At 40.4% G+C, this 25,083-nt stretch overlaps 1 protein-coding gene across 4 annotated transcripts in view; it reads left to right on the forward strand.

Annotated features, from left to right (window-relative positions):
- Window positions 1–25,083, forward strand: part of KLHL29 (kelch like family member 29) — a 331,742-nt gene that overhangs the window by 164,924 nt on the left and 141,735 nt on the right. For 2 of the 4 annotated variants that reach the window (XM_031552616.1, XM_019613317.2), the window contains exon 3: window positions 18,570–18,683. The exons of 1 other annotated variant lie outside the window; for it this stretch is intronic. In XM_031552616.1, the coding sequence (XP_031408476.1) occupies window positions 18,570–18,683 (114 nt within the window). Of the gene's footprint in view, window positions 1–18,363; window positions 18,684–25,083 lie in introns of those variants that run through there. One more of the 4 variants, XM_019613318.2, reaches the window with a different exon arrangement.

Below are 25,083 nucleotides of genomic sequence, written 5' to 3' on the forward strand. Positions count from 1 at the left end.
TCCCCAAATTGCTGTATTGGAATCTAATTCCCTCATATTGCTGTGCTTTGAGAGTCTTTATGTTGATGAACAAAATTAGACTTTTTAGCAAGTAATTACTTAAATTACCTTAATTATATAATAATGTAAGGTCAGCAACAAAATTATATATACTCTAGCTAAATCATTATAATGCTGATGACATTAAGTGCCAAGCACTAACTTCCATCCTGTCTCTCCCGTAGCTAAGGTTTTGTGTAATCCCACTGCAGTTTACTGAGTATAATTTTGTTTCAGGTGTTTATCATAGTGGAGATGGCCAAAAAGGTATTTGAGATAATTAGTTAAGTGATTTTGTAATTGCTAAAACATCTGTCGAAATTAATTCCAGGAAAGTAGCCATTTTATCGAAATAAAAATATTCTCATAGTACCTTTGGCAGAATAGCTCCCTTGAAGTCATTGAAATGGCACCAGGGAGGAATCTGGGACATTGAATTAGTCTTCAGTTGCACACTGCATAAACTATCTGCCCTTCTGTCATTTCAGCTTAGGAAGACATTATAAAGCTCAGTGCAATAAGTCTTCAGCTTCTTAAAATAAGACTCTTTTAGCTTCTTCAGCACTGTGGTTGTTCTGAAGAGCCTGAATGGCCCCTGTGCTCACAGGGCATTTCTTTTGTGTCTTCCCTGACCTCAGATGTGCCTGCGCTACGGGATTTTCACTTCTTAGGGCTCTAATGAGAACCCACAGATGTGTTTGTTTCAAGATTTTATTTTATTTTTTATGACTTCAGACAGCTTTAAGCCTACCCATCAGGCTTCCAGAGCTCACCAATAAAGCTGAACTTCTACAAACAGAGATATTATTTAAAGCATTTCTAGAATTTAACAGTAGTTAACATTTTGGAAATTTCCCATGATGCTGCAGTTGAGCATCTGTGGTAGAAAAAACACCCACCTGGTAACTAAATACTCCCCACTGTGGTGGTACTCCTGCAATAGATGAATGCTGCCCAATGAAGATACCCAATGAGTGGGCACAGCCAGGGTCCATGCCACCCAGAAATGCTCAGTTCTGGATGTGGGGATCTGAATAATGTTTACATAAACATCTGAAGGGAGGTGGGAGGCAAATGAACGAGGGAGGCCAGGCTCTTCTCAGTGGTGCATAGCAATAGGACAAGGAGCTATGGCCTAACACTTGAACATAGGAAGTTCCCTACTAACATGCAGAAGATCTGTATTGTAAGGCTGCTGGAGCACTGGAACAAGTTGCCCAGGGAGGTTGCAGAGTCTGCAATATGGAGATATTCAGGACCCATCTGGACACCTACCTGTGTGATCTTCTGTAAGGTACCTGCTTTAGCAAAGCCATTGGACGCAGTGATCTCTTGAGGTCCCTTCCAACCCCTACAGTTCTTTGTGATTGTGTGTGACAAGATGGGGCATTCAGTGGGCACTGTTACTAAAGATAGGGAAGAAGTAGAGTTCAGAACATGCTTAAAAGTGTACAAAAAGTATCCTAAATAACAAAAGCTATGATGGAGGGAACAGAGCAGCAGCGTAGGAGAAAGTGAATCAGTGAGTAGTTTGTATTTACAGTTTATTCTATTTATAGAATTATAGAATCATTAGGTTGGAAAAGACCACTAAGATTATCCAGTCCAACTACCTATCCATCACCACCATATCACTAACCATGTCCTTCAGTGCCACAATTACAATCTAAAGTCATTACTATCTAAGACAGTTCATGTCCCTCCCTAGTTCAGAGCTGCTGTTAGCTATCTCTGTAATCAACTTTTAGACCAAACTATGTTCTGGTGACTTCAGAGGTAGCTTAAACTTATTTGCGAGCTTGTGCTGTATCTGAAGTTTGCTCATCTCCATGAGAAAAGAAATAAGACATGACACAGCTCCAGGTCATATTATGATGAAGTTCATGCCGTCAGGTTGGCTGTGGGAGGATGATGAGCTCAAGGAAATCTCAGCACTTGCAAGCAGAGCCCAGCAAAGCAGCCCGTATTAAGCCCCATGTTCCTGTCTGCTCCCTGCTCCAAGATGCTTCCCACTGAGCCAAGGTGCTCAGAGTCCACATGGGATGGAGTGTTCCCAAAGTGGTTTAATCCAGGAATTGGTCACTTAGCATTTTGTTCAAACAAGTTATAACAGCAAACAGACATCCACACACACGTCCAAGTCTCTCCGCTCTCATTTTCACAGCTGGACTACGGAGGTGGGATGAAAAGAGCAGAGGGATGTCAGGGCAGCTGGGTGTGTGTGTGCAGTGAGCAAGACCTGCTATAAGGCAGTCCACTGGGGGATGGGAGAAAATATATTTGATGAAAGGAGTGGAAGGCATTCAAAGAAATATCTCAGGTTATTTCTGCGTAAGTGCTCAATGTTTTCTCTCTCTTCCTACATCACAGGCATCACCACTGAGCAAGACACCCATGTTCCTGGATAGCTTTCTTTAAGGGGAGTGGGGGGAAGATAATACACAAAAAGACATTGGAAATAAGGACTTTTCTTTCCTCTTTCAAAGAACGTTAGGATTTTTTTTTTCTTGATATGTGTGGCTGATCTTATTTCAAAGTCACTTTGAAATTTTTGGGTGTTTGTGATGGATGAAAAGTTCCTTGGAAATGAAAAGAAGTTTTACGTTTTTAAAAAACTGAAAGAATTGCTGGATGGTACTGCAGCCACAAGTTTGTTTCCCAGCATTATCACTGATATAAATTTTATAACAGAGGAGCTTCTTTCGTGGCAAATTTTGTGTTTTCTAACAAAACAAGATCTATTTAGAAGTTTATACATCTGTGACTAAACTTTCATCTGGAGCAATGTCTGTCAAAACATAAACATTAACATCTGAAAAGTTGCAGCTTTCATTTGTGAAAAATCTTGGCATTTAGCTGCAGGTAAAACATGCCGTTAAACCTCTTATATCATTGTTGGCAATAGACAATCAACATCACTTTCCTTTCTGTAAGCACTGAAAGTTACTGTTTGGTGTTGAAAAAAAAAGACAAAAGAATTTTAGGATCAGTGAGAGTGCAGCAATTTACTGTTTTCAGCTTCTCCTCTGCTTCTTTATGTTTTCTAAAGATGCAGCAGTTGGCAAATACAATACAGGAAGCTCAAACATTGTGTTAAATGAAAGTCAGAAACTGATAGGAAATGGATGCTTTGATAGTTGCAAATTTGTCACTGAGCAAGAAGGAATATCTGCTGTAAAGAAGCGTAGTTTGATCAAAGTTCATTTTTGTGTATAAATACAGATGTGTGTAAGTACAGCAGCAAACAGAATTATGTCTCCTCTTGAAAGAGCTTTCAATGGAATTGTGGAACAAATATCTAAAATTCATGAAAGATCTGCTGAGTTCACCTAAAATACAACCCATCCATGAAATTCACAGCCAGAAATGACCTGGTTTTGAGAGGCGGTCATGCATTTTTTCCTGCTCAGATTTCTCCCAATCCATTGGAATCTTTGTAGCTGTCAAGACCAGCGACCAAGTGTCTTCACCAATTTACCTCCTTCTCAAGCAATTCTCTGATTGCTAGTTGCAAAGTCTGGGGGACTAAAGTACTACCCATGGTGGAGGAAGAGTGACGTAGAAGTCACTTAGCCACCTGGGCATACACAGGTCTGTGAGATCGTGGATTTGTGTGAGCTCTTGAGCCAACTTGATTGTGAAACAGTTCTCTTATCACCTTAGTGATAGAAGTCCATGAGAAGGTTGTGAAGTAAATCTTCCTAGAAACCCCATCTGAGCATATAACAGAAAAGAAGATGACTGAGAACAATGAACACAGAGTTACCAAGAGCAAAGTGTGCCATACTCACTGTTTTCTATGATGAGATGCTGCTTCTGTAGATGACAAAGCAACGGAAGTCATTCCCTTGGACCTCAGTAAGGCTTATGACCATGTCCTGCACTATCCTTGCATGCAAATAGGAATTGTTCTTCCAAATTCAAGGTATATTTTGCATACTTGTACCATAGGATGGGTGGAAAATGGATTGGGTAACCAGTCTTGAAGGGCTGTGATCATGGCATAGAGCCCTACCCATGACTGGTTCTTAGGAGCATTTTTCAGAGGTCATGGTTGCAGTAGAGATCTTGAGGACAAATTGAATGTTGACCCAACAAGTGCACTCCTAAAGCAATGGAAGCAAGCTGCATACTGACTGTATTCATTAGCAGGATTGCAGCCAACAGGTCCAGGGAAGTGATGCTTTCTCTCTGCTCAGAAACCGTGAGCCTGATTTTGAATAGTTCAGTGCACGAAATGCATGGACTAAGGCTGGTGAAGGGCCACTAAATTATTCAGGTATGGCATATGAGGAGAGGCTCAAGGAGCTGGGTTTGGCTCAGCCTTGCTCAGGGAAAGCTCTTACTGCTGTGTACAGCTACCTATTGGGAGGGTACAGAACTGACTCTGAGAAGAGGCTCTTCTCAGAGGAGCACAGCAGAAAGACAAGAGGTATCAGACACAAGTGGTAACAAGGGATGCTGACCAAGGATAGACAGGATGAACAGAGTTCCAGGACAGGCTGTTAAATACCATTTCCACAGGGCAAAGTGGATGCTCAGCACCTCCTGTTTGCAAATGAGCTCTGAAATTTTCAGTTAGCGTTTCTCTCCGCTGTGCATGGAATCTGGCACGGAAGAAGGTGGCCTAAGCGTGATGATATTCAGCTAACTGAAGATCAGTAGCAGACACTGAAGGAGAGGAATCTTTCCTTCTTTGCTCTGGAATACAAAGTTAACATCTAGTTGTTGCAGCTGCTTTTGCTCCCGGCCCTGATGTTGGGCAATTAACTTATCAATTCCTAACCTCATACCTGAAATCTGAGGGTCAAATCTGTACTTGATAAGGCTGCTGATTTTCAGCAGCTTTGTACTAGGGATCAGTCTGACCTGAGCTGTGCTCTGCTCTTGTCTAGCAACAGAGATCGAAATTTCTCAAATTGTTTAGAAGTAAAACTACTGCAAAAGCATTACAGTGGTTTCAGTGTATCTTGATTTGCTGAAGGCCAAACCTAACCAGGCTAAGCAATAGTTTAATCACAAAGCCAATTTTAAATGCTCTTTATTACAGGTGCCTGCATTCACTGACCAGTTTCCATTCTCTTTCAAGCTGTGACTTTCTATTTGCCCCAGAATCCTGCCAGAGAGTAGAAAGATGTAGCAAAGATTTTAAGGGACTAACAGAGAGCTCCTGGAGACAGAGATCGAAAAGTGCTTTCATAATTATTCCGCAGCTGAGCCTGCGTGACGTCAGTGTGATTCATGCAAGGTCATTACAATTTGTCTTTGTATCTGAGTTGAAAGTGGGAACAGGATGCTGAAAAAAAAATGTTGCTGTATGTCTGATTTGGGTATAAAGTGCAAATGGAGTAATAAATAAATGGTTAGATGCCATCTTGAGGAGTTGGGGTGAAACAAATTTGAAGACATATTTAGTAAAAACTAACGTGTCTGTAGGACATTCTCATGTTGCTTGGTACAGCTTAGGTGTCAGCCTACGTACAATGATAATCATCACTGTGGCAATGCTGCACAGTACTTGAGGAACAAAACATGCAATGCTGAGTACAGTTGAAACAAGGAAACATTCCCTGATGGAAAATTTTGTTAATCCCCCTTCGTAGAGGACTAATGAGGATTGCCTCCTATTTCTAAACTCAGATATTTTGCAAAGTGATTTCGGTTTGCCTGCTCCCCCTCAATACTTCTTTCTCATGCCATCTCCAGCTCCTCTTGAATTATCGTATTGCTTTTTGTGCGATAAATGACATTCCAGTATGTATTTGAAATGACCAAGATTGGTATTAAAAATTAAATAAAATATTACCTCTTTTTTCTTTTGGTAAATTGCTCCAATAGTAGCAAATTAACAGTAAATTGATAGAGAAAGGTAAGCACAAATCCTTTAAATCACAGTGAAGTTTTTGGCATTCAAGCTAGAAGTGTCTCAATTTAACACATCATTGGTTTGTATTATTAGAAATTTCATTGGTTTGTGGAGCGTATGATGGTTATGCTCTAAAATTGAAAGTACATAGACTCAGGACTTCTACAGTAGGCTGAGCTCTTACACGGTTACTGATCAGTGTGCAGCAACTGCCATGGCTTGTTAATAAGCACAGGCAAACCACCATTAAAACCCTACTTGCCACTGTATGGAAGGATTTTTAACAGTACTTATTTTCTTGTTTATAGTTCTATATCAATCATGAAATGGGAACTGAGAGACCAGCAAATGTCATTTGCCACTTTTCAAGTGGCATGAATTTATCATCTGCATTGCATTTCATCACGTTCATCTGCTTCCTTCCAAAAAGGAGTAGAGGATTAAGGTAGAACGTGTGTCTTGAATCAGTAAAAGAAACCCCGCTGCAAATGGTAACGTAAATTAAACAAGCGAAGTAGTTCCAGTTAATACTTACTCAGTGTGGTCCAACTTTTTTTACTGTTTTGAACCGTATTGCCTGTAAATGATCCTGGAACTCCCCCAAAATAAGGGAGAAAAATTTTGGTTAAATAGCAAAATATTTTTAGAACCCTAATAAACTTTAAGAGGGTCTTTATTTCCTAACCGTTATGACTGCCTTTTCCATGTGATATTTGACAGGGACGTAACAAATGTTTATTATACCTATAAAGTCCTGGAATGGTATTTATTCTTTGTCATATGCAACCTATGCTTAAATGTGCCTTCTGCCACGATTATGAAGCTGGCTTTATTCAGGTGGTGGTTTTCCTGCCTGTGGGGAGGGAGCGTGGGTGAGCTATAGGACACCATCTGATAATGAGCAGTTCTCCACTCCTGTATGCTGCTAGGAGGTCATTACTTGCTACATAAGATATGGTCTTTACCTATTCCCTCAATGGATGGGACTCATCTGCTGTCAGCCTTTTGCTCTTAAAGCCTAATGTTCTTCATAAATTCTTTGTTGCTTGCTAAATAAAAAATCTGAAGTTGTTTGTGCTAACATAGCAGAAGCAGCTGATGTTTGCAAAGCACAGGTGCTTCTCCAGCATGTCCCAGTGGTGCTTAGGCACAAGATAAAGGCTGCACAGCCTGTTTTGTACATGCCTGATGGCTGGATAGCTTATGGAAACATTATTTAATGCACTTGGGCTCACACACGTGGTCCTGCAGCATGATAGGGCATAGACATGGTGCGTCAGCAGGCAGGGTAAGGAAAACATTGTACTTTTGTTGGGTAATGATGGGCATTAATCGTGAGATAGAAGAGAGTTTGCAGAGTGCTTGGGAAACAGAAGAGCAAAGATGTCAGATTACTTCTTTCTCCTATCTGGGAGCTCCCAGGTAAGAGAGTTTCTGGGAGAACGTACGAAGTCGGATCCTCCCTCCAGGTTACAAATTACATACACATGTTTCATTTATTCCACGTGCTAAAATACCCTTACAGCTGAAGATGTTCAAACTCAGCCCCAGTGTGGCAAGTTATTTAGTAAGAGGTATAAATTTGACACTGTTATGCGGATATTTTTGGTTATGAAACAACCCTCTGATGTTTGGTTGGAGTGGCTCCTTTAACACAAAGAATATCTGGGCCACCTACACTTGTGTTGAGACAACTCCCTGCAAAGCCCTCCTATCTCTTCCATTTTCTTAATGGAGCCAAAACTGGGATCTGAATGAGTTGTACTTTAAGGCAATTGCTTTTCTGCTTTTAATTAGTACTGCTTGAATACTATCAACTGAATAATGTATTTGATGAATAATGCTTTTGTCCATCAAATAAATTATTCGATTAATTCTTTTTTTTTTTTGTATTACCTAGACACTTCTATAACTGGTTGCAAATATCCACTGAATAATCTATTAGAATGATGCATTACTTTTCAAATATACTATACAACAAATAATTTTATCTAGTATTCAGCCACGTTTTCTCTTAATTAAAATTTGTATGTATAAAATGACTGTGCCTGAAGTATCACAAAGAATTTAGGTAGCAGCAGACATGAGGTGGGGAGAAGTGTTTCTGTTATTATGAATCGTTTATGTCTTTTAATTCCTGTAGCACTTAAAGAGTATTCTGAGGATGCCAAGGGCTTTGAAAAATCTTTTTTTCCTCTTTCTTTTTTTAAATAAAATTACTTTTAAAATGTTCTGCAAATGAACGACATACATTTTACCAGTGACATGCAGCCACCCTTGGAAGAGGAGTGGTTTGCAGCCAGTTCATTGCACGAGGCTGCGGAATGAAGAATGGGTGCAGGAGGAAAAGCCAGGTTACCTGCAGATACATTCACGTGGCAGCATCATACCATCCCCAGCACACACAGAGCAGCTCTCCCTCTCAGCAAATGGCTCAGAGAGCCTATCTTAAAAGGGCTGATGCCTTTATAGGATCCTAATTAGTGCACAGGAGGGGGTCTCTGGTTCCGGATCTAACGTGGACATCAGTAACCTGCACAAACAACTCAGAAACTAGGAAAAAGTTAACACAATGTTAGGAAGGCTCTAAGATGGCCAGCAGTAATACAGGATAATGGCTACTGGCTTTCCCATGTAGATGTCACACCAACGTGTGTGGGTATACGTATGATGGAAGAAAGGGAAGCTGAGCTGCTAAACTCTCCTTGCACCTTTCAAAGTAGAATCTGATGGACCTATGAAGAGGACCTGTGTGACCAAAGGCCCTTCCAGTCCCCATTTCAAATGGACAGTGATCCTGGCTGTGTCGCTCTACACTGCGTTTACAACTTACACCTTCCTAGGCTGTTTCATTTGTCACAGTTGTGTTTGGAAGGGTTCTCATTGTTTCTGATTACTTCCAACAGGATGAGGGCTGTTGTCAGTTGGGCACTAAAATTCTCTTACCCAAAAAAGGAACGAAAAGTTAGCCTTGTTTTGGTTTAGGCGGGGAAGCAAGTCCTTGACATTCACAATTACTTTTCTCTTTAGCTATCAGTTGCTACAATTAAAGAATAATGTAGAGGTTAGGACAGTCTCCAGGAAGTATGAAAGAAAGCAGTCACCACTGCCTTTGGGCAGCTGTATGACAGTCAGGACACCTGGGTAGAGGTCATTCTAGTCATTTTGTCTTATCACGGAATCATAGAATGGCTTGGGTTGGAAGGGACCTCAAGGATTGCCAAGCTGCACCCCCCTGACACAGGCAGGGCTGCCAGCCTCCACATCTAATACTACACTTACCAAAATCAAGTGGGTTGTGATGTCAATTTAGATGGTCAAGAAGAATTTTAAAAGGGAATAAAGAAAAAGAAACACCATGTTCATCTATTCAGAAATTTATGTCCTGGATTTTATTGCTAACCCTTGGGAATGGTTTTCCAACAGCTCAGCTCTTTCTTTGAGTGTCTGTCTCAAAATGATGTCAGCTCTTGATCTACCCAACCTGGCTACATCTTTTTATTAAAGTCACAATTTGGATGGTGGATTTAATTTAATGCAAACGAAATTGTGTTGGGGTGACATGATCTGACTGTGTTATGCAGACTCGTGCATTATGACATTCCTCTCACACTAACTAAAGCTTTGTTGCAACATATTAATGTAGAAAGGGTTATTTGTTTGGCTAGTGATAAAGGCTGTTCATTTGCTGCTTAGAACTGGTAATAAGATTGACTTTTACGCAACCTTGGGGAGAAAGTTACTTTATTTATATATTTTTGAAGAGTTAAAAATTAAAAATGCATCTTGTGTATGTTCAGAGGAGATGAGAGCGAAGGAGAGTACATACAAATTCCATCAAATGCAATTAGCATAATCAGAGACTGGATGAGAGCCACAAATGATTGCACAAGGGGAAAAAAGTAGTTCCTAGGATCTTGATATATTGCCTGAAGCTGAGCAGGACACAAAGCACTAGAAACTATTTTACCCAAGGGCAATTTTTGTTGATACTGCCCTTGCAAGCAGCTCTTATTTTATTATTGTTATGAATTCTTTTTCTGCCCTAAATTTGTATACTGAATTATCCATGAGGATAAATGTCAGAGTGGATTAAGATTAAATTAGGAACTAGATACTCCAAAACAACAACAAAAATAATGTCTCTTTCCTATGCGCTCCCTTTTTAATTTATTTTTATTTTTATTATTTTTTCCCCTTTAAATGCACCAGGATGCAGCTCCATAGAATATATTTTCTTTTGAATCTCTCTACATTAAATTTCCTGCACAGATAATTTAACTTCCAGTATTTCGTCTTCTTAGGTTTAGGTCATCATTCTCTTCATAGACTTCCTGAATTTCTTTCTTCTGTATGTAATATAGCTGGATGATGTTCTTTGTCATTTTTTTGCCTTCCCTTTTTCACTCCGGTTCTGCTGCAGTGCACATGGGGGCACAGTCAGAGAGTTTACAATGGCTCCTACCTTCCGGAGAGCGAAGAGTAATTTAGCCCACTTGTTATCCAGCCTGCCAGTCTCCAGCTTCTAACAGCTGACAGAGAGCAGTAGGCATGACACCTAAATGAGGTGCCTGTATTACATCGCTTAACGGCTGCCCCTAGATCTTACCAAGTTCGTTAGAATAACCCCACTGATGTTCGGAGGTAAAAGCTGAGCATTTAAAAATTCCCCGTGTTGTACACAGAGACTTTGCTTATCTGCAAGGCAGCATCTTTCCTGGTTGCTTATTTCTACCACAGCTGCTGCTTTTTTTTTTTTTTCCTGTCACTTTGCATCTCAGCTCTTATTTTCCCATCTTATGCTCACCTTCTTTCCACTCCCCCTGACATATGTAAATGCTCCAGAATACATTCATGCACTCACGCTTTATTACTCTTCCTTATATGCTATACTTTTTTGTTTGGTTGGTTTGTTGTTTGTTTTTGGTTTGTTTTTTTTTTTTTTGGGGGGGGGGTTAAAGCAGGGGTTGTTTTTTTTCTGTTTTCTTTGATAATCGTTTCACATTTTAATATAAAATCTGCTTCACGCTTTGTGATTAAAAGCACAGTTGTTTGAACATATTCCAAATGGTCCCTTTGGGAGGTGGAGAGGAGGTAGGGAGTGCCATCAGGGTGGCTCACAAAGCTATACCTATAGGAGAGATTCTAACAGTTCCTATGCCTAAGAAGCTTCCAGCAGTTGCTCCCTCTTTAGAACTGAGGTAAAAATAGCCAACTGCTGTTAAAAAAAAAAAAGAAGAAGAAGAAAAAGAAAACAGTGCTTTCTCTCACTTTGCAGATTTCTCCCCAAATACCATGAGCCAGGGTTTCCAACAGGCAGGAGCCAGTCAGCTGGGCACTGCTGAGAGGGTTCTGAAAAGTGAGCTGGAAAGAGGAGTTCCTGACCACTGGGGAAACTTCTGTTTTCTGCAGTGTGAGAATGATTTGGGGAGGTTTTTAAAGTATTTTAGTGATACCGTTTTCCCCCTGCGGTACTCTTGCAGTTGGGCTAATGCTACTGAGGCCCATGGGCTTACAGCTCAAGGTAGGGCTCCGTGCTGGGCAAGTGACAGCTTCTCCAGACATGGAAATGTCACAAGTTTAAAACCTCCCATTTTATGCCCTGTTCTGCTGTAAACAGGAGTTTTTTATTCCACCGAGGAAGGCAGACTTTTAGTTTGCTGTTGGAGTTTGCTCTCACAGCTAGATCAGAAAGGGCTTGAACTCCCTCAAGCTGTGTATTGAAAAGCTGTAGACATTCACGTTTTAGAGATATTTCACTTTTATTAGTGGAATAAAAAAAAAAATACAAACTGCCTTACCTAGCTCAACCTTTAGTAAATAATTTAAATGTGCAGATTTGCTCATGAAAGAGAAGGAAATTAAAAGCTGCCTCAGGATGACTTGTTCCAGGGGCAAATAAGTCACGTTTTAAATAACACCCACAACAATACCTTACACACCCCTGCTCTACGAATCATAGAGGTTTTTGGGTGGGAACCGCTCTGTACAATATCTACAGGGAAGGCTGTGTCCACTTGTGCTGAATGGTGTGGGGCTGGACGTGAGGGCCCCTGTGTCTCCTCCGAGCAGCACATTAGGCAGGCAGAAATGCAATTACTGGAGTTGAAATTGGGCCAAGACAATGGAACTGACAATATATTCTTGGAAAATGTGCTCTTTGATCGTAAATATCCATGAAGCAACCTTGCCAACGTTATTGATTTTGGCAGTGGATTATCACTGACAGCCAGGATCTGCTGCCCTCTTGCTTTAAGCAGTGCCCTAATAGGTTTTTAGACAAACAGCCACGACAGTATGTACAGAACAAGTCTCCAGGGTATGTTCATCACATCACAGGTTCCCTGACTGCGTTGGACTCGCTGTGCAGTAAGATTGTACTGGCATGTAGTGCTGGGATGGAGAATGCTACGTGTTTGGGATGCACCAGCCTGCACAGAGCGGGTGCACGTGCACTGTGTGATGTCCTACTCAGCCTCACATTGATCACGAGCTTTGACTGACACAAAGCATAAGCAAAGCTTGACCTTCATAATAACTTTTTCCCCTCAAAGTTTACACCTGGGAGAAAGGCGTTGGCAGTAGCAAATTTAAGACCCTGGCTTTCAATAGCAGACATGTTAGGTAATCATGCTCATAAGCTGATGGTACTTTTATTTTCAAATGAAGTGGAGGACACCTGTGAGGAGGGTGTTGGTTAAAATAATGACAGAAAAACTGAGGAAGTGCAAAATAACACCTGCATATCATCCTGATGATCTTTGTCTCTGTGTGCTAAATGCCTAATGCATTGGAGTCTGTGCCCTGATCCTCAGCTGACAATTCTGAGTCTTACTAAAATACAAATAATAACCAGATATTTAGGATAGATTAGAATTTACTTTTGGATCCATTAGCATTTCTGTTAAATCTGACAAACGATTTAGAAAATCTATATGAATACAAAGTGCCTGCTCATCATATTTTGTGACAGCTGGGTGAATACTTGACATCTTTGTGCTCTTAAAAGAACATATGCAAAGACTCAATTTAATTTGTAGGGTTGAGGGAATTTATTTGCCTAATTTTGAGCCCACTAGCACATGATGGATTTGAAAGTTCAGTTCTAACAGGAGTATAATTGGGTTCTCATTCTACTTAGGAAGAAGTGTGATAGAAAGGGTGAGGAGAGAAATGGAGACATGGGGAAAATTAAGTAAGAAAATGAAACTGGGAATACTCGTGAAAAAAGATGCAATGAGACTGGAAAAAAAAAAAGCGAAGCAGCACATGAGAAAAAATCAGCACATACAAATGAGGGAGTTTTTAAGGGAGCAGAAGGAGAGGAAGGGGACAAGAAAAAATAATGCAAGCATTCTTAATGTGGGATGTCTTTTGGTTAGGAGGAGAGGATGCTTTAAAATATACTCACCATGTTAGTTGACAATGTAAGATAAAAGATTAAGTTGTGGGAAGGAAAGGAGGAGGAATATTTCTCTGAACACTTTTTCAAGCTCATAAAGAAAGGGAGCTGGTCGATGATTTGGAGTTTAGGTGGTGCTGTGTGGAGCCAGGAGCTCGATTCAGTGTTCCTTGTGGGTCCCTTCCATGTTGGGATGTGGAAAGCTGGAAGAATCACCGTGGCTTTGTTTAGCCCATAGTGTACACAACATGGTGGCTGTGGAGTGAAGGGCATTGCCACGAGTGTGGCAAGTCCCATCTCCTCCCACCACAACACTCAACATCAGGACTGCTAGCATCCTGAAATGGCTTTATTGAGAGTCCTTACAGGATACTGCTCCACATCCCAACAGTTTATCTTTTAAAGGATTCTCTTAGTGGAAAACAAAAACACAGGCAAGAATTTAATTTGGTTTTAGTCTGACTCCCAGCATTTACGGTTTCCTGTTTGCTTCCTAATAAGCTGGCTTCTGATGTCCCCAGCCTTTCTCTTGCCTGATTTTGGACACAAAGTCCCTCTGCAACTGTCTGCTAATGGGTCCAGCTGGACCAGGGTGATCTGAAGGCATTTTCAGGTCTGTGTGCAGTGCTCTGTGACCTTGTTGGCTGATTCAGGCTTTGGTTCTTAGCAAATGGAAGTACTTTTTTTGTGATACTTGCATTTACTTTTACTTGTAGGTAAGAACTACATTTCCAGCTGTATCATTGGCAATCCTCATTAATGCTCCTTGCTGAACAGAAGCTTTTTCGTCTTTGTGCTTTGCTAACATTGAAGAATTCAATGGGTTTTTCTCTCTTTTTTATTGTACCCTGATATTCTGTCACCTTTTGATCCCAGTGTCATGCACAGACAGCAGACTCCTCCAGGTGCAGTCTGCTGGCTCAGTGAGTGTGTATATGGGTGATTTTTTTCTTTAGAGAACATCTACTGTTTCAGAGACCAAGATACTATGGTGTTGTGAAATAATAATAATAATAACAATAACATGGATAATAATAACAGTAACATGGATGATAATAATTGCCACAATACCTTTGTGATGTTTAGGAAAAACAGCTTTATTTAAACTCGAGAGCTCTGTGAAGGGTTGGAAATGTCAACCTTACAGCAAATGGCCCACAGTATGGATATATTTCTGACTTCATACAGCAACTTCTGCTTAATCCGATCACTGGTTAATTTAATCCTGTTTCATTTGATTGGATCCCCTGGAACCAAATCATTTGTATTGTGTTTTCGCTGGTATTTTTGATCATTGTCTTTGTTAATTTGATCGGGATTGATTGAGCCAGTCATTGAAAATAAATCACGTAATTAATCACATGCAGCATTGGAAAAGCAGGTCCTCAGCTAGTTAGCTGGATTTTATCTCTCATTTTTCTCCTTTGGTACATGGAATTTGGACTCCCTTTAGAAGGAAACTTCTTTTTAGAAGGAAGCATGTAAATATATGTATGCATCTATTTATGTAATTGTGTCTCTACTCAAAGGGCCTTAATTTGTGACCCTATCTGAGGCAGTGGTGTTGGGTAGGTGTTGGGTGTAAAGTCCTTTTTAATGAGTCGGTATGAATGAGTTCAGCATGTGATCCACATTTGGAGTTGATGCAGACTCACCAGCAAATATAAAACAAAAATAAAAATCAAGGTTCTGTTTTGTTCTAATAAGCTACAGATAGTTTGGTGCACAATCTGTGCTTTCCTGAAGCCCAGACCTGACGTTATTGTGGCTCAGTCTATAGGTAGGAAAGGAGATCTTGGATTTGCAGTAAAGGTGATTTTTATCTGTTGTGGAATGGAAATTATTCCTTTTTTTTTTAAATTAGGAGTTTTTTGGTCCTGCTTTAGCTCCTCTCTCATTCTGATTGATGCTTGCAACCAAAGTTGGCCATTTTGATCAGCACTGTTAGGTATTTATAACTGTGGGTTCTAAGTGAAGCTTTATTATAGCAAATCAAGGCTCTGTCTGACTCCTGGAGGCGGTAGTTGCACGAACATCAGCTGAAACTCCCTTTACCTCTCCTGAAAGCAGCAGCGAGTTCAGCAGAGGCCATGCTGCCTCTTAGGGGGTATTATCTGCAAAGACCCTGGGCAGGTCTCCCCAGCACATCATCCTGAGGGGTTTCAAGGGCACTGCCTGCCCTGCAGCCATCCCAGCAGAAAGAGCAGCTTCTGCAACGGTGGAGGAGGAGAATTAGGAAGATCAGATTGTGACTTGCTGTTATAGGTGAGGTATCCCTACCGAAGGTCATTTAATTTTAGCTTGCCTGTCCCTGCACGGCTTACAGAACCAACCTGCATTATTTAGGGCTCACAATAACCCTTCGCTTCCTCCCTGCAGCCCTGAAGTTCTGTGAGAAATGGGAGATTATTTTTAGAGGAGGTTTATTTTGTATTAACTTCCCGGGAAGAAAGAGAGTGGGAGTTTCTATGCTTTTACAAATGCAAACTTTTTTAAAGAGACATTTTACAGAGGATTTTGAGAAGCATAGGGCCATTGCCCAACCCCACTGCTGGATTTCCTCTTCATATTGAGTCCAATAGCAAAAATAGACACCTAGAAAAAGAATTCATCTTCAAGGAGTAAATAATACAGGAATGTGAAACTATTAATTGTTAGAGAAAGTTGAAATAGGACCTAACCTTATCCATTTATATGTATCAACAGAGGACTATTTAGCATCACAAGTTGCTATGAGCACAGTGATATTGATGGAGCATCTGATTCACGCCCCAAAAATAAGAGTGAAGTGCCTGGAAAAAATAAGTGGCAGGTCTCTTGTAATGGCAGCCACAGCTATACTATTATCTGTTTTACTTTAAATTGTGTGGCTGTGGACAGCAAAGTATGTCTAATAGCCATTTGCTAGATTTATAGCCTGGTATGTGATGTGTTTGCCATTAATCTTTTAGAAGGATGATGGCTGAGGCAGTTGAAGCATTCATGCTAGTCTACGAATCAGTTCTGCTGAAGGAAAAAAGGAGAACTGGACAGCTTCCTTCTAGTAGCATGGAGATGTGGGAAGTAAATGAGCACAAATGTTTTGATATAAACCTACAAACCACAAAAATTGAGGAAAATGATGGCTGTGTTTCCAGAAAAGAAACATATGTTAGCTCTCTGTTGTAGATCAAATTATATGACCGCTGCCTAATCTTGCACTGAACTTCTTGTGGTTGTGGAGCTGAGGCTGAATGTATGCAGGGCTGCACCTCGAGACCTTCTATTCCCAAACAGGACCTGCCAGTCACGTCTGGTCGGAGCAGCTTGCTGGATGTTTAGCTTCCTTGAGGAACCAATTGGGAGATGGATGGGCTTGAGCTGTTTTTGCACAGACTTGTTTGAATCTTAAAATGCATTTTCATCTGTCTGCACTGAACGAAAGATTTTAATAAGAACCATTGAGATATGTGATGTTGGATTAAAAAGAAATGTAGTATATTATGTTAGCATTTTTACTGTGAAATATATTTTTAACGAGACCCAAGCAATTACGGGAATGGGCAGATTGTAGATGTTATCTTGGGTGTAGGGAAAGGGATGGGTTATTCAAGTGTGACCATTCAAGTGTATATCGTCTTCGAGAGATGCAGCTCTCTAATCCCCTTTGTCACTTCTTTATTTTAGTGACTGCATCACTTACCTTCATAAGATGCTTTTAATCGAACGTTTGAGTAGAATTTGAATAAAACCTAATAGATCTGAGATTCCTCCTCCACTCCCTTAAAACATGATGGGAAATTTATTAGTCTTAATGTACATATCCCAGAGCTAATTGTTTTATCTTGTAAATCAGTTTCTCCTCATCTTTCGTGCAGCTTTTACTTTTAGATTTAGAGAATAAATACATTCTCAGTTGGAAAGTCTTTGTTGTTTTGTAGCAGAAAAAGGGGGGCAGCTTTATGAATCTAAAAGGATTTTTAGTTCTTTTTAAATTATTTACAAATGCTGTAAAAATGTTAAAGGACAGCAGATTTTAAATTATGCATTAAATTATCATCTTACTGATGGAAGACTCTCAAAGAAAGTTGAGGTTTTTAAATTGCTATGAGCCAAATTCAGCCACATTTAATAGCTCAATTGATGTTGATGAACTTATGGCAGCAATAAATTTGGACCTATAAGCTTATTTTTCTTTTTGCTGGGAAAGGTAAGCATGCTGTTCCTACAGTACTGACTGTCCTTTTGTTTGAGAGACGACTGAGCGTACTTTGATCCTTTTTTTAGAAAAAGAATTCTCTGTTCTCCCTTAAAGAAGGCTTCCTGAGACCTGGATCAGATTATGGATACCAAAGTGAGCACGCAAAAGTGCTTGTTAGAAAGTGAAATTTATGTGCAAACTAAATGTGCCCTTGATGATAGCCTTATTGATCAAGCCAAGTTAATAAATCAGTAATATTGTGCAGCACTGTTCAACAGTCACAGGCTTATCTGGGTTTTCTTTTTTTTTTTTTCTTTTTTTTTTAATGTGCCTGCTGTTTTTTTAATGTGCCAGGCAGAGAACATGCACTTTCCTGCCAAGGAGTGTGTACTACAATTGAAGCACTGAATTCACAGGGCTTGATTGTAAAATGTCAGCGTCCAATGCAGCAAAAGGGGACTTCTATAGAAGTATCTTAATGAAGGGATTGGAGCCCAAAGTGACATCACTTTTGTTTTTTTAAATATTCCTCTTTTTATTCCTAATGCTTTAGGCCCTGATCCAGAAAGAAACTGAGAGTCCTATTTAGATAACAAAAAAGAAATGCATGGGAAATTTGGGACAGAAACACCATAAGGAGCGTGACTTCTGACCCTATCAATGGCCAGCATTTGCATGCAAGATAAATGTTTAGTTTTCAAGTGATCTGCCATTAGGTCATTCTCAAGTAGCTTTGCTAGCGCACAAGGGTTACATCCTTTGTACGCCCTTGGGATTCTGGTCTGACAAGCACTTATTCCATTATTAGCCATGTTTCCTTTTGCCCTCTGACAAAAAGCACTTATGATGAACTGGATTTATCTGCCTCTGCCATAGGATCCCTGCAGGACCTTGCGTTGCGTAGTGCATGTTCTCTGTAGTACGTGCTGCTGAATTGTTCCTGATGTCACGCATTTTTTCTCCGTTGTGAGATGCTTTTACGTTTGTAGTTTCGCACTGATTTGGGGTTGATCTGCATGCCGACCGTGTTAGCAGAGGAGGTTCTGCTCAGGCTAAAGTGGGGCTTCTGTGCTCGAACCCAGTGTCGTGCGCTGATGTCCTTGGTGTCCTGGAGCAGCAAGTGTCGCAGCCGGGACCTCGGTTCCATACCTCAGCTCCGGTCTCTGATGTTCTCGCTGAGAAACGAAGGCAGCTGGGTGAGTACCTGACCTTCTGCTGGTGAGATTTGCCAAGACAGAATGCCAAGTGCCATTTATGAAGCACTTTTTTTTAAATTCATTCCCGGCACCTAACTGGTGGGAGAGCGATGGTTGTCCTGGGCACTGCAGCCACCAAAAGATAGCATTATGGTCAATTCACAACCTTCTTCTATCCCATTTTTTCTCTCCTTTTCGATAATCTTATCCATCCTCTTGCCTCCCCAAACCCACATGCAAGAGGATTACCATGACAGCAGCAGCAGACCCATACCTGGCATGGAGTTATCTTTCATTGCATTGTTAGAGCTTGGGAATTTGGCCATCAGCCCTATTTAGGAAGGTAACCATAGCATAACATGAATGAAATGGCAAAAACGCTTAGTCCAGGAATTATGTGGTTGATGTGTGGGGGAGGGGAGGGTGAAGATGCTGGATGTACCAGTATATCTGCCTTAGCAGCTCACAAACTGCAGTGAGAAGTCCTGCTACTCGGAGCTGGGATCAGAGTTCTGCCTGTGTGAGACGTGGACCTGACTGCACTTGGATGTTTCTTCAAGCAGTTGTCATTAATCTCAAGGTTGAGGTTGTGTTTAAATCCTCTGAAGAAGGGAATTGATGCAGCCAGCACCCTGCTGCTAAGCGATGTGTCTTGCCTGGAGGCTGCTCCATAGCTCGCACTGCCCATTTGGTCTTTGCTGGATGCTGGTCAGGATGGCAATACTGAATGATGCTTCCAGCACGAAAGGAAACTAAGATTTCTTTTGTCTTCTCTGCAGGGTAACAACATTTTTTCTATGAGTTAACTTTATTATCCTCCTTCTCACCGCTCCCACATTAGCTTTCAAAAGAGAAAAACAAAGCTGTGTCATGGTAGAATTGCCTGGTAATGGGAGCTGTAAGGTAGATGAGTTCTCCTCTCCACCCATGAGCAAGTTCTTGAATAAGGTTTTACTGCAGGATAGCTCGTTCAGTTTCTCTTGCTTACCGGTCTGTCCATATCCCTTAGGTTTTCTATCTATTACAGTACATCCCTCTCTTAAAACAACAGTTTTCTTTCTGTCGCCCAGCCCCTGACTGGTACTGGGTGGATATTGCTGTCATCCCTGCTTCTTTAAAAACCGTGCATATATCCTTAACAGCTACTTTGGCCATGGACTGGACTCAAAAGTATGCCTGCGATCCTTCCCAATGCAGTATAGGAATGCACCCCAGTCAGAGATCTGCCCCATTGTGGTTTAGCTTTTACATGTGTGCCTCATGCACATAGAGAGTACCTATGTACTCTCTATGTACATATGGAGTTTAGTAATACAAACTACTAAATTGAGAAACACTATGGTGCAGAAGCCACTGAGTTTTTTAGAGCACCAGACACGTTCAGGTTTAAAACCCAACCAGGGTCACCAGTCATTACTTGTTAGAGTGAGGCATAGCTAACAACTTTAAAAGGAATTCCCTCATTAAATTGCAGTTGCTTTTGTCCATGACAGGCTATAAAACCTGAATCTGTGGGAGGGAGTGTTTGCTACTACGCATGTGTCTGTGTGTTAGTCTTTTTATTTTCAGTGGGGAGAGAAAATAGAGTGGGTTGCATATTGGATACATTATCTTAGTATTAAGCTGCCATTCCCAATCTCTTTTGGATAATTGGAACAGAGAATCGCTACTTCTTATCCATCACTTTAAATGAAGGCCTTAGTAAAATAATTTTGGTTGCCGGGAACCACAAATAAGATCCCTCTATCCAGATTAGTTCTTTTTTGCTCATGAAACTGCTTGAATAGGTCTTAGCACTCTGAGCCGTAACAGGATATATGTCAGGAGTTTTACAAGCCTTTGGGGAAATTGCTCAGATGTGTTTATAAAGACCTCCCAGGAAGTGTTTGTGTCGTTGAGACTGGGGAGGATTTAATTGGAATTTTCGTTGTTGCATTTTGGTTGTTGTTGGGTTGTTTTCTAAATTCAGCTGATACACTCTGCAACGCGGGTAGGAGCGCGGTAGGTTTTACGTTTCCATTGGCATAAAGGTCTTAGTAAAAGTTTAGGTCTTACTTCATCAAAGGAGACAGCTTCTGTAAAGATTTGGACTCAACGGCAGATGTAGCTGTGGCTATGCGTACTGACCAACTGATGTTAACCATGTAAACTGATGCAGAATCGACTGGATCACAAATTCCCAATCTTTAGCACCAGCTGATTGCTGTGAACTTGTGAACTTTCTTGTGGATGTTGTGTAAAGCCCTATGAATCTGAACGTTTTTAATGTTTTAATTTAATAAGGTTCAGTGGACCAGATGTACACCAATTACTGTTGCCTATGGGCCATAGTTTATGACTGTTAGAGCTAAAAAAAATTTCAGCAACCTGGCAACTTGTCTTTGTTAGTCTCAAGTTACTCTGAAATTGTTCCACCTTGCTCCGTTTTGCCTGCACATCTGTACTGCAGTTAATATCCTTGAAACTGAGAGACTGGTACTGCCAAGGTGGCTTTTTTTGTTGTTGTTTGTTATGCAAAAAGCTTGATATACAGAATTCCAGTCTTGTTTCAGAGAGTCCAGCTAATCCTAGCTTCATATTGTTCTTGTATGTCTTTGAAGGATGTAACATTGCCTCTGTAATATAACCAGTCAAGTTTAAGCCAGAGGTGAGCAGAAGAATGAATTCTGCACTATAGCAAACACCCCATCAGGAGAGCAGGGCTTTGCATCACACACTTCCTTCCTTTGAAACTCACCATCAAGTCTGTGGAGCCAGTGCATGCAGTAAATCTGCCTAGCAGATAACAGAGTGCATGTGGTGTGTTGGGGCTCCCCAAGCTTTGGGAAATGCAAATCTCTGGTTTGCACCTCTTTGGGCTAATTCAACTCAGCCCTGAAGGCTTCTTCATCTCTAAATGACAATAATCACACTGTCCTTGCCAAATGTCATGGAAGAATATCCTGCCTGGGACTCTCCTAATGTCCCTTCATACCAAGCTCAACTTCATGGTAGTAATTCATCAGCTCTGTTGGATGGAAACAGGAGATGTGAGGTGAAAGACTTATTATCCATCATAAAACTTTTCAATTATTTCCCGAGTTGCAGTCATTTACCTTCTGTGCCGTAATCTCTCAAATGGAAGATGTAGAACATAGCTGGAACAACAGATCATAAGTGTTGCTTTATTTACTGGGTTTGGCTCTAAGCTACTCATCAGCTTTTGTATTTATGTTGACTGCAGAAGTCTGAATTGGCTGATTTGTGGAGAATAATAAATACTCAGATGAAATCCTTCTGATGAGGGTTTCAGTACACTGGGAAAATTTGTGCACCAATTCAGCGTTCTGTACTGTTTGTCATTTTTAAACACGGGATGTTTTGCTCCATGCAAAACAGCATCACAATGATTTTAATCCAGGATGTCCTTTTCAGTAGAGAAGAGTCTTTTGAATTATTTTGAAATGCTACTGTAATGCTTAGTGGTTGATTAATAACTTAAAGGGGCTAACCTCAGGTAAATTAATTATGTTCTCAAGTGGATAGGAAAAATCTGCTTTCATAAGAGCATGAAATTTTTATTTACATTTGTTCAGCCAATTGGTTGCATTGTGGTTGTATGTGTGTCCCCTTCATTAGTCACCTTGTTGTACAGAGTTAATGGCAGATCTCAAGGAGAGCTCTTGTCTGGGATGTCAGCAGAGAGGATCTTACTTAGGGAGAGCTGTGTGGTGACAAAAAAAAGTTGCCTTAAAGTGGGGCGAGATAAAGGAATGAGGTCAAAATGTGAATTTTAGAAAACAAAGCAAAAAAATTGTGCTTTTTAAAATCACCTGTACTAAGAGAGCCTACAGGAAAGCAGGAGAGGGGCTTTTTATAAGGACAGGTGGTGACAGGATGGGGGGAAATGGGTAGATTAGACTGGATATTAGGAAGAAATTCTTTACTGTGAGGGTGGTGAGACACTGAACAGGTTGCCCTGAGAGGCTGTGGATGCCCCTCCATGGAAGCATTGCAGGCCAGGCTGGATGGGGCTGTGAGCAACCTGGGCTGGAGGGAGGTGTCCCTGCCTACAGCAGGGGGTTGGAACCACGTGAGCTTAAAGGTCCCTTCCAACCCAAACCGTTCTACGGTTGTATGATAGAATTGGAAGAACAGAGCGTGCCCATAAGAAATTCTACTTCTAATTGCTGTTTTAGTTGAATATCAAGTGGAAAAGTGTTGAGAAACTTTAAACATAAGCTAGCTCAATCTTCAAAACTCTGCTGTAGAAATGTATCATTGTTACTGCTGCAGTTCAAAGTGACAGGCATGAGGTGAAATACAGGCTTTCACTGAAAATTTGTGTTTGTTCTTAATGGTCATTTCAAACAAAGGAGTAAAAGAAATCCTCAAATTTGGATTCAGGGTACCTTACTCATGACAAAGAGCACAGATGGAACATGTTAGGGCTGCTCAGAAATGCTGATAATTCATTTAGTAATCTTTGTAGTCCGCCTTGAAGTTCAGGCTACGACGTAGTGCTGCCATTGACTAGCCAGGCTTCGCCAGACCTTTCAGAAACCTTCTTGTCTATTCATGTAAATAGACATTTGGCAGTATTTTAAAATGTATGCCCAGTAGATTTTGTAATGCATTTCTTCTTTTTTTTTTTTTTCATTGTGTTTCTTGTTTAATTCAAACAAGCATCTGACATGAAAGCTAAAGATAAAAGTGTAACATAGTACAATTAGTTTCTGTGAAGTCTGCAGATCACTAATGGAACACATCTCTTCCCTCAGCACGACTGGCATAATACAGGCCATTTTTTGGTCATTTGTGTTGTACATTAAAAGCATCAAATAGAGTGCTGTCATGTGTCTGAGCGCATGGACATAAAGTTCCTCTGTTTGATGATGTTGGAAATTGTTTCTCTTTCCAAATATGCAAATTAGTAATTGCTGCAATTGGATCAGAGAGATGTAGCACTTGTAAAGTAACCTTTTATGTATTAAGAAAAATAATGCAGAAATTAGATCAGAGACCAGATATGTATGTATATAAAAGAAAGAAATGTGGTAAGCTGTGCTTCTATTTCTACCTCTGTTATTCTCTAAACTGTGCTTCGTTAATGCGTGTTGTGATTTCTTACCAACTGATGCTTAGCTCTTTCTGAGCCAATACATACAAGTTCAGAAGTACAGTTTAAAAACTATGTGCTATGTTTGTGGTTGTAAGTCCAAGAGGCCTCTAAAAAGCAGGGTTTGTAAGCATATTTAGTGAAAATATCCATAAACGATTCTGGATTATTTAAGTTCTTATTTGTTACTGACACTGTTTTAAAGCAGTATGAGTTTGTAACAGAAGTTACACAAGATACTGCACACCTTACAATACCGAGAATATGACAGACCCACTTATAAGGCCCAGTTCCTGTAACAAAGAAGTGCAACACATAAATACTGCATGTGGAATCTGGCATACATGGGGCATGATTGGAGTTCTGAATTTTCCTCCCCTTCATTGGTTCATAAAAATGCCTATTTCTCAATATTGCACTTACTGTTTCAAAGCTTTTCTTTAGACAAATAACAGTGGTTTGGCAGAGAATGAAGGTGGTGTTTTTTCTTTTTTTCTTTGTTCTATTGCAGAGCGCTTTAGCCTCCGTTAAACAGTTTAGCTGCATCCAAAGCGATGCTGCCAACTGTACTGGTAAAGCACCAACAGTATTATTTCCTCCTCTGTCAAAGACTTTGTACTATGCAAAAACTAAAGGTATTCAGATTGAGCTTTTTATAGGGACAATTTATAAACAGAAGGCATTTCAAATTGAGATTTATTTCTTCCCCTCCTGCCCTTTCTTTGCCACTGAATACAACACTATGAATCTTAAAACTCTTGCTTATCCATGTGCTCTCTTTTTGCCTTTACTGATTGTCATTTTTACTTCAGCTGCAAAAGTTCTCGGCTTGAAAAGTTAAGAATAGAATAGAAAAAGGTTGGAGGCAGAAGGAAACGTGAATCTAAAACCTGGATATCATCATCATTGGCACCAGTGGAGTAGAAAAAACAAAAAGGAAATGTTAAAAAAAAAAAGTAGGAAAAGGATTAATTGATGCATGTTACAAAAGAAAAGAAAGAAAAGAAAGAAAAAGTATTCATTTGGGCACAATAATAAAATTCTCATTTCAGGATTCCTTAGAAAAAGAGATATTAAGAACCACGTTTTCCACGACCATCTGCATTTAACAAAATGCAGCATTTCTATGGGGATATATTTCCATTGTGGCCTCTGGCAGCAAAGACAGCAGCATAGCAAAGCCTCTGTCTGCCATCAAGATCAGCATCCTGGCCTCCTGACTGCCATAGCCCAGGGAGAGCAAATCTCAGGTGGGAATAGGAATGAGTGATAAGAGGTGATGGAGGCACCTGGATGAAGGAG

Source organism: Meleagris gallopavo, chromosome 2 (genome assembly GCF_000146605.3).
Source record: "Meleagris gallopavo isolate NT-WF06-2002-E0010 breed Aviagen turkey brand Nicholas breeding stock chromosome 2, Turkey_5.1, whole genome shotgun sequence".
Classification (NCBI taxonomy): Eukaryota; Metazoa; Chordata; class Aves; order Galliformes; family Phasianidae; genus Meleagris; species Meleagris gallopavo.